This window comes from Anas platyrhynchos, chromosome 20, assembly GCF_047663525.1.
Source record: "Anas platyrhynchos isolate ZD024472 breed Pekin duck chromosome 20, IASCAAS_PekinDuck_T2T, whole genome shotgun sequence".
In the NCBI taxonomy this organism is placed as follows: domain Eukaryota; kingdom Metazoa; phylum Chordata; class Aves; order Anseriformes; family Anatidae; genus Anas; species Anas platyrhynchos.
In genome coordinates, this window is record NC_092606.1 from 5,663,367 (window position 1) to 5,676,967 (window position 13,601).

Below are 13,601 nucleotides of genomic sequence, written 5' to 3' on the forward strand. Positions count from 1 at the left end.
CCTCTTTCCCAGAGGGAACCATTCCTTTAAACCTTATCCTGAATAGCATGCCCCAGGATCCTGGGGGAGACATCAGAGAGAGAAAAGCTGTTAGTTCAGCTTTCTAAAGAGCTTTAAATCTTCATTAGCAGTCCATAAAATCGTAATTTGCTACTTTGAGGACAGCACTCTCTATTCAAGTGCTGTTGGTGCTGCAGAAATGACCAGAGAAAAAGTTTACGATGCATTGTGCTTTAACACAAACCTCAGTTTGTAGAAGAACACACTTTGAAGGGTTGCAGAATGGTTCAGCTCCGTGTGCTCATCTGTTAGAATCCAATCATGCAGACTTTGTGGATCCTGGACAGACCACCTCCAAAATTAACACGCCTGTGGTGAACCGAGATGCTCATCGCTCTACCTGAACTTGGTGGCAGAGCTCCCGCTGGCTTTGGGGGATCTGCTCGGGAGCTGAGCTCGCTCTTTGGCCTTCTCCCAAAACAACCCTTGGGCTGTTTCCCACAGCAGCAGGGAGGGGATGGTGAAGTTGTCAGCGGCGCCCCGCGTTTATCTCTTGGAGGGCTGGAGGAGACAGGTGCGCCCGGCGTGCGAGCTGCAGCGATACACAACCTTATCAGCAGGATGCCGCTGTCCTGAACAATGCAATCAGCCCGAGCTGGTTCCTGCCTCCCCCTCCGCGCTCTCCGGGACCGAACCGGTTGCCAGCGAGGTCAGGGGCTCCCCCAAAAACCCCGCTAAACCGCGGGGGGGGGATCCCCCGGAGCTGACTGCAGGTGAGGGCGGAGGCAGGGCCGCTGCTGCCCGCCTGCACTCCGCATGCCCGCCGCTCGGACATGCTCACTAGCGGCTCACCAGCGGCTCACTAGCGGCTCCCTCCCGCCGCCACTCGGCGCCCCGACACCGGCGGAGCCGCCGCAGGGCCCCGAGCCGCGCGTCCCGGGGCGCGGAGCGCAGGTGAGCGGCCGCAGCGGCGGCTACGGGGGGAGTAGGGGAAGGGAAAGGGAAGGAGGAAAAAATATAAAGGAACCGAGCGGCTCGCCCAAGGGGGAAAGGTGGCTGCCGAGCGGTGCCTCGGCTCGGCCACATGGCCGAGGGTTGCCCCGGGCACGCTGCGGGCTTTGGGGTGCTCGGGGAGGCTCCCCCCCGGGGAGCAGAGGGCGCTCAGCGGCCCTCTTGTTCCCCCCACCCCCCCCACGCTGAAGTCGGCGACGTTCCCGGAAACTCTGCGATTTCCCCGACAGAAATAAATGACCCTTTCGCGGCAGCAGGCATCCTGGAGGCTGCATGGTGTGTCTCCGGCAATCCCCGCCCTCTCTTTCCGTAACGTTACCAAATACACTGTATTTTCTCCCAAAAGCAGCGAGCTGCCGAGCTCCTGCCCGGGACGGGGGTGCTGCCTCCCGTGGGACCAGGCAGCAGGAGCTGGAGCAAGAAAGGGTGCGGCTGGGTGCGGGGGCAAGAGCAAGGCAGCTCCTGAGCTGAAACGTGGCCATGTCACGGCCGGTGTGTCAGAGGGGTTGTGCCTTGTTCTAAGGAATGGGGTTTGTGCTGAGCTAACTTGTTTTCAGCCTTCTCGTGCTGCTCTGTGCTCGCTGGCAGGGTGTTCCGCCGTGGTTAGTGCTGATGTTCCTGCTGGAATAAGTCTTCCTCGTTTTTCCGTGGTTGTACAGGTGCCTAAAAGCACCTGAGGAGGAAAGCTCGGTGGTTTTAGTCCTCTCTTGTAGTTGGGGATGTTCTCAAGCACCGTAACTTCAGCTCAGATCACAGCTGTGTTCCCTCTCAGACTGAAGTGGCCCCATCTGTTGTGTTACTTTCTGTGCCTGTCTTCCCCATTTCTAACATACCTGGAGTTAATTGCTGCGAGTCATGGCTATTTAGGGAAGGAACCGGACTCTGCTGGACAGATGGCTTATTCTAGAAACTTGAACTTTCCATGTAACCTGGTTTGATCTGCATCCTCGTGCTTGGGGGGGATTATGGAAGGAAAATGATTCTGAGTTACAATCCAGGGAGTGTTTTGGTATTTACTCTTTCTATGACTGCTGCTGGAGGTGGATGGCTTCTCCAGATCTTGTAGATGACGGCCACCTAGTTCTAGCAGGCGACAAATAAGAAAATTTGCTTGGTTGGTGGGACAAGCCCCGAAAGCAGATCCACATGTTGGAGTAAGTTAGCATAAAAGCATTTTTCTTTCATCTTATTTCCGAGCAGTAAGCGATTACCAGCTGTCAGCACCCTTTAGATACTCTTTTAGAAACTGTCAAAAGCTTACAAAACTGATGAGTTCTTAATTTTTACAACAGGCCGTTGAATGGCAACCACTGTCATGACACTTTGAATGTTGAGTTTTGATACTTGGCGTAATCGTGTCTTTTAGGAAGGGCCTGTGTAAACATAAATCTTCTAGTCTGCCTGACAGCGGCCAGTGGAATGCTAGCCTACATGCACGCTATCCTCATTTATCACAACGTGCAGGATAAATCTTTTCTTTGGGGGGGAAAAAAAAAGTGAATCATAGTATACTAAGGGAGTGAGAGATCCCGTGTGACTCAGGGCTCTGGAGCACAGTTTCTGCTCTCTGTTATCTTGCATAACTAACAGTGAAGAAACTTATGTGACTGTAGACTTCTCTGATACCTGATGCATCTTCAGATTTTACAATGCATGTAAGAGAAATGATACAGATCCCGATGAAATCATTCAGGTCAGGTAGAAGACTTTCTTTTTTTAAATTTGTTTGAAGCCCATTGGAGGAAGAACAGTAAAAAGTGGGGGTTGAGAAAGCTTAGTAACAGATCAAACATGGAGATTCTTTCTAAGAATAAGCTCAAACTCCCTGGAGGCCTTTATGCAAAGGCAAAATAGCCTTAGTCTTGCTCCAGCAGTATTCAAGCATCAGGAGCTGCCTATCATTTGTAGTGTCATGTTACTTACAGAACCTGGCCTTGCTCTGGTGCAAACTGTGCTTTCTAGGAACTGTACAAATTCCGCCTGCACTGTCAGAATGGACAATCTGCACCAAATGCAGGAGGAACAAGCTGCAGCAGCTGGACACAGTCACAGAGCAATGTACAAATTACAGCTCCCCTGCGTTTCAGTCCACTGCCCCTTCCCTCAGTCGTGTGCTCTCACCTGACCATTTTTGAATAGCTCCAGCCTGCAAAATGCTGAGGATCGATGGGCTTGAGCACTCTGCCTCGCAGTTTGAGAGAATGATGGGTGAGTACTGTCCACAGGGCGCTTTCCAGTAACTAATGTCTTCTGGAGGGTATATTTATATTTGGGAAGAGACAGCGTGTTACTGGTGCTGCAGAAAAGGAGGCGGAGAGAATGTAAAAGTACAACAGATCTTCTGAAGGTTGGTGCGTCCTGCTGCCCTTTGCAAGTGCAAGTTACTAAACCAGTTCTTTCACACAGGCTAAAGAACCATATAGAGAGGTGTGTATGTCTAAAAGGGTGCTGTGGGGAAAACCCTTTGCATCATGCTTTGGCTTACCCGTGTTGATGGCAGGCAATTGCAGTGAACTTTTCAGAACTGATCCAAGTTAAAACCAAATAGAGGAAGCAAACGGGTAATTTCTCTGGAAGAGTTTCCTCCTTGTGTGAGTGCATGAATGCCTCCACCTGCACAAAGAGCACAACCACGCAGGAAGAGATGGCTGGGGTCAGGCGTGGAGAACTCCTTAGGCAGCAGCGGTGCTTGGTACTGGCACAAAGTGATTGCACTTATAGTGTGTATTTGTCTTCTGTCAAGGGTTTTTCTGTGTTCCGGCTCTCATCTCTTTATAACCAAGTCATGACTGATGTGGTTGGCCTCGACTAGGATTACCATCCCTGACTTCGATTAAAAACCATACATCTAACCCTCTATCATTTCTAGTGGGTGAGGTTTGCATGGGTTGTCTCCCTGCAAGATTGAACGTAGTTATTTTTTTGCCCGGAGGGAGCCATGCTTACTGTGCCTCTGTCTGGATTGAATGATCTCTCTGGAAAATTTCCTGCTACGCAGTTTGCATCCTGCTCTGCATACTTTACATTTGTTGATGCATTAGTGGGGTAGGTGGCCAGCTCTTCCCAGAAAGCATTAATACAGCTGTAAGCAAGCAGCGTAAGGCAGAGTGAAATGCTAACCAAGTTTGTGACAAGATTCTGAGTGGACAGACCTCAAGTAATTTGTTGCCACTGAATCATGTTCTGTTGAAGGGCGGCGGGGGGAGGAAAGTTTCAGTATCCTTTAAAGTCTTACCCTGCATCATTTAAATATGCTTCAATACAGCAGGGAACAGCAGGGCCAGTACCTTTTCTGTTTAATGTACATCTTCAATATAGTCTGTCCTATATTAAATTCCTGTACTGGATGATGACAAATGTTAATAATTAGAACTCCTGTGTCATTCATGCACAGCTTTCCCTGGCAGCTTTTTTCTTAGGAAAGAACTCGGTCCCATGTGAATGACCAGCTAGCCGTTCACCAGGCCACTTGCAGCCCTGTAGCTGGCACCTTGACTTTGGTCCAGCTCAGCCACCACCCTTCCTGTAACTCAGTTCAGCAGCTGGTAATAAATGGACACGGATTTTTAGCATGTTACTGGAAAGCATTGTTACCAAATAGGCTGTGTAAATGTTGGTGGCAGGAAAAAAAAAAGTGGATATTTTGTCAGTGTGTTCTGATTTTTCTCAGGTAATGGATAGTCTTTGGGTGACAAAAGAAAAAAACGACACACTCCTGCCACCCCCAAGCAGATTTTTTTTTCTCCATAAAAGAGCTTTCTAAAATCACTGTCATGCAAAAAGATGTATGCAGAGCGGACACAGTTACAATGGCATTCAGCCTGCTTTCTTATAGTCACTTTGAAAGGCTGGACCTTTACCTTCTGCTTTCAGTACGTTTTTCTGAAGTGATTTTCTGGCAAAAGTTTACCATGGATGTTTGACTTTATTTCCTTGTAGCATGCTTGTATCTGACCAGAGATTTCACCTTTACAAAAGGTCACATAGAGATGGGGCCCTGATCTTTGAGATAGTATGTACTGATACCTGGAGAACAGCCTTTGGAGGGGGACAATTTAAGGCTTCAGGGAAACCTTTGTCTTAGAAGCTGAGGTTGCCTTTCATTAGATAGAGTGATCTGTGGTGCCTTATGCCAGCTGACAATTGTCAAGTGTCTTTGGCCATTTTGCTAATGAAGGGGAGGATTATTGAAGGAGCTATAATTCAGCTGGAGACCTGCATTTGTCAGAGGATTTTGGTGAGCTCACGACTGCGTGTTTTTCCTTCGTTACCGTATGCTCAGTATTATATAGTCTTGACCTTTGTTTTCATCACCACCTGTGCCTGGTCTAGCTGGGATATTCCTGTCCAAGAGAGAATCACCTTTACTTCAGAGTTATAATGAAGAACTGAGAACAGAAAAGCAGGTAAATTCAGCTCTCGCTGTGATTATTGTTCAGGGCTCAAAGGTCCAGATAAGTCAATGTCCAGTTGAATAATAAGGAGATAGTGATCTGTTTAGCTTTTTAGAAAATTAAATTCCACTGAAACAGTATAACTGGAACGACAGAAGTAGGAGGAAAGCTATTTTCCATTCTGAAATATGTCTTTGTATAGTGCAATGAGTTGAGTTTTTTAAACTTGCTAACAGTAACTAATAACTTTTACATTATACAGTCCACACTGAGTCATTGTTTACTCAGGGAAATGACTTTCAACAGCCAGACTTGTTTGCTAACTTTAATAACTGAAATATGCAGTTCCACACGTTACAAGGCAGCACGCTATAATCAACATTTTTAAAAAACAAAAACGGATATGTATTTGCAACACTACACGATGTTGCATTATGTGTGGTATTTCTGCAGTTCAGGTTTTTATCTGCAGCAAATGCTAATGTGTCCAATGCTGCTCTAGGAAGAGAAAAGACTACGGCACAAAATTCCTGTAAATTCTTTTTAGAGAAGTTTTATTGAATATTGCAAATTAGAGACCAGAAAGCCTTGTTCTCTGTCCACACATCTCATTGTTTTAAATAACAGGTTGTTTTCTACTCCTGGGGTTTTGGAGGCTGTTCACAATGCATCTGGGAGGGAATTTTCACTTCTGCATCTTGGGAGGGAAGGTTACACCTTTGCACCAGGAGGCCAGGAATTCTCTCTAACAGAACCGGAACTTAGATAGCAGAGCAGATATTCTTCTGCTTTAATTTATACAAGCACTGATATTCAGTTGTGAGCAATTCTTCGCCTTTCCTTGCCTGCTTACCTGCTATTTGGTGTTAGCACGCTATTTTCTCATGGATTTCACAGGTAGTTTTCTTACACACCCATTGCACCTATTAATATTAAAATAACCAGGGCTTGTATGCCCGATTGTTTTTCAGCGTGCTGAACAAACGGCGCCAAGAGCATACAATGCAATATAAAAGGGTTTGTCCGCGGGTTTGTTCAGGCGGGAATGAAGTGGGGGCAGCTAAGCGTGCCTGACTTGCGCACGAAGGGACAGTGTGGGAAGAGTGCTTGGAGTGTTAAAATGTAACTTTCACATGGAGATATTTCAGGTCGTCTTCTGAATTTATACATTTCAGAATTTGGTGGTCAGTTCTCTTTCTTTTTCCTTCAGAGCTACTGGGTGCCACATAATTGAAATATATTGCAGCTTGGAAGAGGAGATACAGACCATTATGATGACTAGTAGGCACCGATATGATGACTAGAAGCATAGTAAGATGTAAACAAAGAGCTGCTTTTATAATCTATTGCACGTTTCTGGAGAAAAAAAAAGTACTTATCACATTTTTTAAGTGAACCAAACTGTGTTTTGAATATTGTAGTCACAATATATATGTTTAATTTCTCCTAATGTCACAAGCTTTTTTGGCCACAGCTTCCTTTGAAAATATAAAGGAAAACTTAAGGGCTGATGTGAAAATGAGAGCAGATATTTTATATGTGACTCCCAGAATCCCCATATCATTTGTGCATGGATTTGTTGAACCTAGGGGAAGGGATCAAAACCCAGTTGTACAGAGAGGTACAGAGTATGGTTTTGTGTGCCTGATCCTAGCACTGTGGGGGAATGCAGATCGTTTCTAACTTTAATCCTGCTGATGTTCTGCCCGGAAAGCTGGTGGATAGTAACTGGGAATCACAGCTACAGAGCTGTTAGCAAAGCTAGAACATGTGTGTTTGTTTAAACAAGCACGGTGGGGTTTTACATCACCCATTATGAAAGCACTGCTCTGATTTTGCCGTGTCAAAATTTCTCATGTGTTGCTTTTGTACCCCAATTAACACAATTAACTGTGCAGTGCTCTGAGTCCTAGTGGGATTTGGGGTTACTGACAGAGTTGGTGTGTTCCTTGGGCAAAAACTCATGCTATTATGACTGTAGGATGTCTGGATGGAGGCTAACTTGTTTCTGGTCAGCTAGAGTGTAAGCAGAGAAGTCAAAGTGTGTCTGCACATCTCCAGGTGAGGCATATTTATTGGTTAGGGATCTTATGTATACATAAACCTGGGGAGATTTGAATATTTTCTGCTGGCAGAAGCCTGTAACATAGATCAGAGCAATCTTACTTTGCCCTCCTTTATGTCTCTGAAACCTCCTGAAGAAGTGGACCCATAGTGCATTCAGTAGAGGTGAAGAAAATTAAAGCTCAGCTGTATGTAATAACTTTGGGACAAGTACCCGTATCCCAGCTCTTTTATTATTTAAGGTGGCGCTTTGTTTCAGCACTTACGATTTTTGTTTCCAGCAGGAAGTGTTTCTGTAAATTATTTGAAATCTTGGGCATTACAGAAGTAACAATGAGCACCAGCTCTGTTTGTCAGATGTTGGCTGCGTTAAAATATTATCCTTTAGAATCACCAAGATGACTCCTCAATTTACAGGAGAAAAACAATGCTCTCGAGACTGCTTATGCAGGGAGTGGAGAAAGCTAGGAGTAATTTGGGATAATGGAAGGGATAATTTATGCACTTTTATGAGCTATTTCTAAAACAGGTGTGTTATGGAGTCCCTGGAACACTTAAGGAAAACATGTGACTGCATGATAATGCAGGCACACTATCTTTTCTATTTGCATGATATAATTGAAGAACGCATGGGTTAATGGCTATAGGCCATTTGTGTGTTTTGGTAAAGCTTTCAGACGTTATTTGTCTCTAGCATAAACTAATCTGTTTTGAGATAGTTGTGTCCTGATACAAGGAAGTACAAAGGAAGGGAGGATATAGCAAAGGAGAGAAAAAGAGTCAAAGATGAGTTGTTCTTCCCAGAGACTGCTGCAGACAGTGATCACCTCAAAATCTTTCAGCTGTGCCAGCAGGCTCTACCAGAAGAGAGGATATGTGGTGCTGAGAGCCTGAGTGAGTGCTGGGGCCGAGGGCTTCTCTGCTCTTCTGGCAGCTTGGCCATGTGGACACCATGTGAAGAGGAAATGTTGCAAGAGATGCAAAGCTCTGCCTGTAAAAAAAAAAAAACACCTGTAGAGAGAAAGGGGATGTTTGAGCTCTCTTTAAACTGAAACCTGATCAGCTGCCAAGTGTCTGTTTCTGCTCTGATGGTTCTGTGTCTCAGTGGGGACATAGGGCAGCTCCTTCCAACCTTAGGCCTTGAAGATTTTTACCTGGCAACTGCTGTTATCCAAAATGCTTTCCTTAGCTCAGCTTGCACTGGGAGGAAAATTCCTCAAAGTGGCTCAGTGTAGGATGGGAATGTGAACTATGTCCAGGCTGACGTCGACAGAACTCAAAAGCTGTGCTCGTGTAACTCTTTACTTTTTTCTAGAGGCTTCAGTTAATTTGGCTGTTTGTCACAGAATGCATTTTTGCGTGAAGTGCTGATTTCAGAAGTAGCCTCCGTGAAGGGATCACATTGCCACCCAAGTGGAAATGGGGAGTGGAAGAACATCAGCGCTGCTGCAGGTTGAATTCATGTGCCTGGAAAGAAATATATTCCAAGCAGTGTGCAAGCAGGCCGTTGCTTTCAGAAAAAAAAAATATTGTGACAAATCTCATTTTTAGTTTTGGATAGGCTGGAAAGGAAACTTGTAGTTTAATGGTCTAAAAGCAGCTGTCAGCCTGGTACCTGACCTTCTGTTCTGAGCAGTGAATTTCTCTGGTAACCTCTCTAGCACTGTGCTGAACTCTTGGAGGTGCTCTTTCAGATGCACTTTCATTGGCCCCAAACCAAATGGTCTTAATTACAAACCACTTATCTAAACTGAGGGTTAGTCAACACAAATGTGACACAGGGCTTGCTAGAGTATAAAAATCAGGCAGTGTTTGGTGTGGGCTGGATTCAGATTGACCGGTTGATAGGGCACGGGAAGGTTCATTTGGGTCAGTAATGGGCAGCGGTGTGTGTGGGAAGTGAGCTTCCCCCCTCCAGTATGGTTACAGAGTCCAGCATCATCCCTCCTTTCTCAGGCATCTGCCAAAAAGTGTCAGTTGTTCCCCCTCTTCTTGAATAGCAGCCCCATTTGTTGGCCAGGCATATTTCTGCTGGCAAATCTGATGTGGCGTGTATACCCACGCGTGTCGGGTTAGGTAATTTATATTGTTGATTTCCCGATTGCCGAGCACCACAGCTGTCAGCTCTGTAACCTCTAGTGTCATTCCTGGGCTTGTTTGGAGGCTGCTAGTGATGATAATACACGTGCATCACTTCTCAAGGTTGTAAACGTTTGGAGGCGTGTGTACGTATAAAGGGTAGGGGGCTAAGCAAGCAGACAGTCTTAGAGCTTCATCCACATCACTCTCAATAAAATACTCTTTCTTTACTTGGGTGGCATGAGGATGTATTCCCCCAGTAGTTAAGGATAAGCTTATGATCACAGGAAGTTTTATTTAAACTGTTTTTTTCTGTTTTGCTTTGTGCTTTTTTTTCTGTAGTTCTCTACTCCTTGCCTTGTACCTGCGCTAGCATCCATTTGACTCTCGGTGAAGCTGCTGAAACAAAGTTTGGAGAACAACAGCAACAAAATGTTTTAGGTCCCTGAACTCTCACCACAGAGAGGAACAAATGTCAGTCCCAGTACAGAGGAGGGTGGGGGCCAGGACAGGCACAGCTCGGGGTAAGGGATGAACTACAGCACACTGATGTGTAGTAGGTCAACGTGCAGCAGCCTAAGCCTGTGCTCTTGGCACCTCAGAGGACACGTTCCATGTTCTTATGTTCATGTAGAAGTGTCTGTCATGTATCATTGTGGCAGAGATGGCTTGCTCAGCCATTCTCTTTTTATGCTTCTGGTTCTGGATCCCTGAAGTCAGTAGCAGAGAGGAAAAGTTATTTACTAGAATCTTCTGCAGTCATACCCAGGGGCTTTTGTGCCCTGGCGTGTGGGCTGACTGGCACTAAAACCTTCTAGTCTGGGGAGATGGAGCTGGGCCATCTGCTCAGAACATAAATGGCAATTAGCCATCTTTTCAACGTTGCCTTTATTAATATTTACAAACACAATACCCTGTCTCCACTTCACTTCTTGCACCGAGGATTCGCAAGCTGTGACAGTCGTTACAGCCCCTAAGCAGTACAGTAACCATCTGCCCGCGGAGGGCCTGTGTTGCTGTTACCCATTAACGTGGTATCAGGTCGGGGACAGAGGCGCGCTGATAAATCCTGTGCAGGCTGCCAGGGCAGTAACACGTGGACACCGAGCCAAGAGGAACTGGTGTCTGTGTGCAGCTCAGGCAAGAGGCAGAACGCAGTGGCTGAGGTTCAAAGCCGCGGTCCAGCTGGGCACAGATAACACGTGTTTTGTCCTCCCTGCAGCCACGATGCTGCTTCCCAAAGCACTGCAGTTTGTGGAAGTAACGCTCGCTAGCTGGCACTCCGTGCTGTGGGAGCCTAGCATGGAGGAAGGTCACCCTGCTCAGCTGGGGATGTGGGGAACGCCTGCTTCTGCATTGCTCTTCCACAGGTCTGAGCCTTCAAACACCTTTTGGGCCCTGGGGGACTCTTTGGCAAGATAAACTTGTGGGACAGTAGCACAAGGTTACCGTGCTGCGGTATCTGAGAGTGACGTTGCAATCGACGCAGACAGAAAGGGTAAGGGAGAAGGAATGTGTTTCACTGCCAAAACCTTTCGTGCAAGAGGTTGAATCTGGACATGTGCCCTTGCTGGGCATACGTGCAGGTTCCTGCAATTTGTAGCTGCTATTGCTGTCACCACCAGTAGTGGCACCCAAGTAAACAAAATTTGGGAATGCCATCCCACGACCGAAACTTCAAGAGGTTATTTCTAGATGGAATTGAAGCTCCATGTGATTTAGTGGACTGTAGCCTTATTGTGAGAGTAGACGTAGTTTTAAATGGAATTCTTTATATAGTATTGTTGCTAGCACAGTAGTGGGCAGTTGGATTAAACTATTTTGGAGCTTTGTTCCTTTTTGATACCATACTAGCACTCTTGTTAAACAGGCTTCAAAACAAGCTAAAAAAGCCTGGCAATTGCTAGTTGCAAGGCCATATTCTTTGACTGATTTTTTTTCTCTATTGATTCTACTTTTTCTTCTTCCAGAAATGAGATATTTTGGCAGAAGACAGTTAAATAAACAGCTTTAAAATGTACATACTTAACATAGAAATTATCACCCAACAGGCAAGCTGGAGCTGCAGAGGCAGTGTTGGTTAGCACTTGGGTCTATGCATTTTGGAATAGTGGGGCTAAGCTTTTCAGGGAGGGGTAGTACCTGCACATAATTACTTCTGAGACCCGTCAGCTGTTCCAGTAATTCTCCAGAACGTGGAATTTTTAGGATCACCAGACAAATGTGTGCTGCCTTTGTGCTGCCTATCACAGACCCCAGGAATCTCAAGAATGTGAAGGATTTTCTCTCAAATTCCAGCTCTGTGTGCCCCTTCCACTTTTCCTCTAGGGACTAGTGGAAGCAGGAAAGGAGGTCACACTTGAAATGCCAAGTCCGAGAGGGGAAATTTGTGAATATATAGCAGATAACGCCCGTCGCTTGCTGTATTTTGCCACATTTCCCCTCCCCCCCATTGTGGAAAGTATGATTAAAGTCAGCCCCTCCGCCCTGACTGAACCATACATACATGCACAAATGCCAGATTCTCTTCATTCCAGGCTGCTGACTTCAAGAAGGACTTGCTCCGACAAGCTGGAAATGAAGGCTGGCAGCTTTGTCTGCAACTCAAAGGCTTTATCTCTCTTAGACACTCTTCCTAACATTTCCCACAAACACTGTTCTGCTGGTAGAAGCTGATGTACACGCAGGACGCCATCAGGCATTTATGAATAAAGCCCTACGTTGTGTAACTCCTTAGAACCGGCAAAGAAAATTTAATAGAGCAATTGGCATCGGGCCCATGAGAGAGCTTGTTCTCCCTGTGCTTCAGCCTCATTAGTTGGGGAGCGGTAGGGAGAGTCAGCTCGGCTTTTTGGTTCTCTGTCCCTCTACCAAGAGGTGCCATTCTTTCCTTCGTGAAACTTGCACAGTCCAGCCTTCATCTCTCACTTGTAATATTTCCATCAACAGGTGATGATTGCCTTCAGCTTCCCAGTTGTCTCTCTTTCCTCACTACCTGGGTATCCCTTCACTTCCACATTTCACCACGGCAAGCACAAGTTCTCTGACTTCTAGGATCGTCTTGCTCCATCAGCAACTTCTGTTTCTCTGTTCTTGCCTTCTAGCATTATTGCTTCACTGCTGCTTCTGCTCCTTGAAGGATGCCAGCTGTGTCCACCTGTTGGAGTTTTTTTTGCATGCACTTTTAAGCTGTCTGCTTACGCTGCATATGCAGTTTTCTGCTTAGAATATTTATGCTCCCTGGCCTGTCTCAATCACTTGATGAACTTAGCCTTCAATAAATTCTTTCCTGGAGTGAGACCTCATTCAGAGTTGTAATAGTGGTTCTAGAGTGCTTCTGTGCTACTAAATGCAAGAAGGACAAGCTCTTCTTTGGATGATGAGTTGGTTTCGAAATGAGCATTAAAGCAAATATATTTGTACCTATTTATAACATTTAACACATGAAATTGAGGTAACTTTAAGCCTGATGCTGTAAGGCATGCACCCTGGCATAACAAAGTGTCACAAATCAAATTTGAGTAACAATGATGTTTGTGACATGATTTCTGCTAAAAGGAATCTCTGATGTCATCATCTTATTCCTTCAGAAGCAGCTTGCCAGTGTTATTTGAGGTTGCAGAGTGTGTGCATGTATACATTTTCTAAAAACCGTAAGAAAGACCTACCAGTGTCTGATGTCTGCCCAGTGCTTCACACATTTCACAATTTGCTGTTGTAGACAAAACTTTTCTGCCTGATTTCTCAGGGAGGGCTGTTTTCACAGGGGCTGTGGCCTTGACTTATGGCCATATAACTAAGCTTGTTGAACAGAAAAGGGATCCCGCTGATCACAGCTCCAAATCTTCTCTCCCGACCACGGGACTGTGCTTTCAGGACATTGTGTAAAAAGATTGGTGAAACAAAAGCTCTCGTTTCCCCTTATCTGGCTCAATATGTACAAAGAGCTCAGCAGCAGTGACACAAGAGAATTATTATCAGTGTCATAGTGAACATTTTGAACGACAAGCTGGCATGAAGAAGCACCCGCAGCATTTAACCCATGTGTTTTAT

General features: G+C 45.8%; 1 protein-coding gene across 4 annotated transcripts in view; it reads left to right on the top strand.

Annotated features, from left to right (window-relative positions):
* The first annotated feature begins 534 nt into the window (after positions 1-534).
* The window catches only part of MYO1C (myosin IC), a 56,682-nt gene continuing 43,615 nt past the window's right edge, over positions 535-13,601 (top strand). The window contains exon 1 of one of the 4 annotated variants that reach the window (XM_072025930.1): positions 535-773. Coding sequence is in view for 2 of the 4 variants with exons in the window: in XM_027472106.3 (XP_027327907.1) it covers positions 817-954 (138 nt within the window). In the remaining 2 variants the exon portion in view is untranslated. Of the gene's footprint in view, positions 774-799; positions 955-1,244; positions 1,288-13,601 lie in introns of those variants that run through there. The other 3 variants (XM_027472106.3, XM_027472107.3, XM_072025932.1) reach the window with 3 other exon arrangements.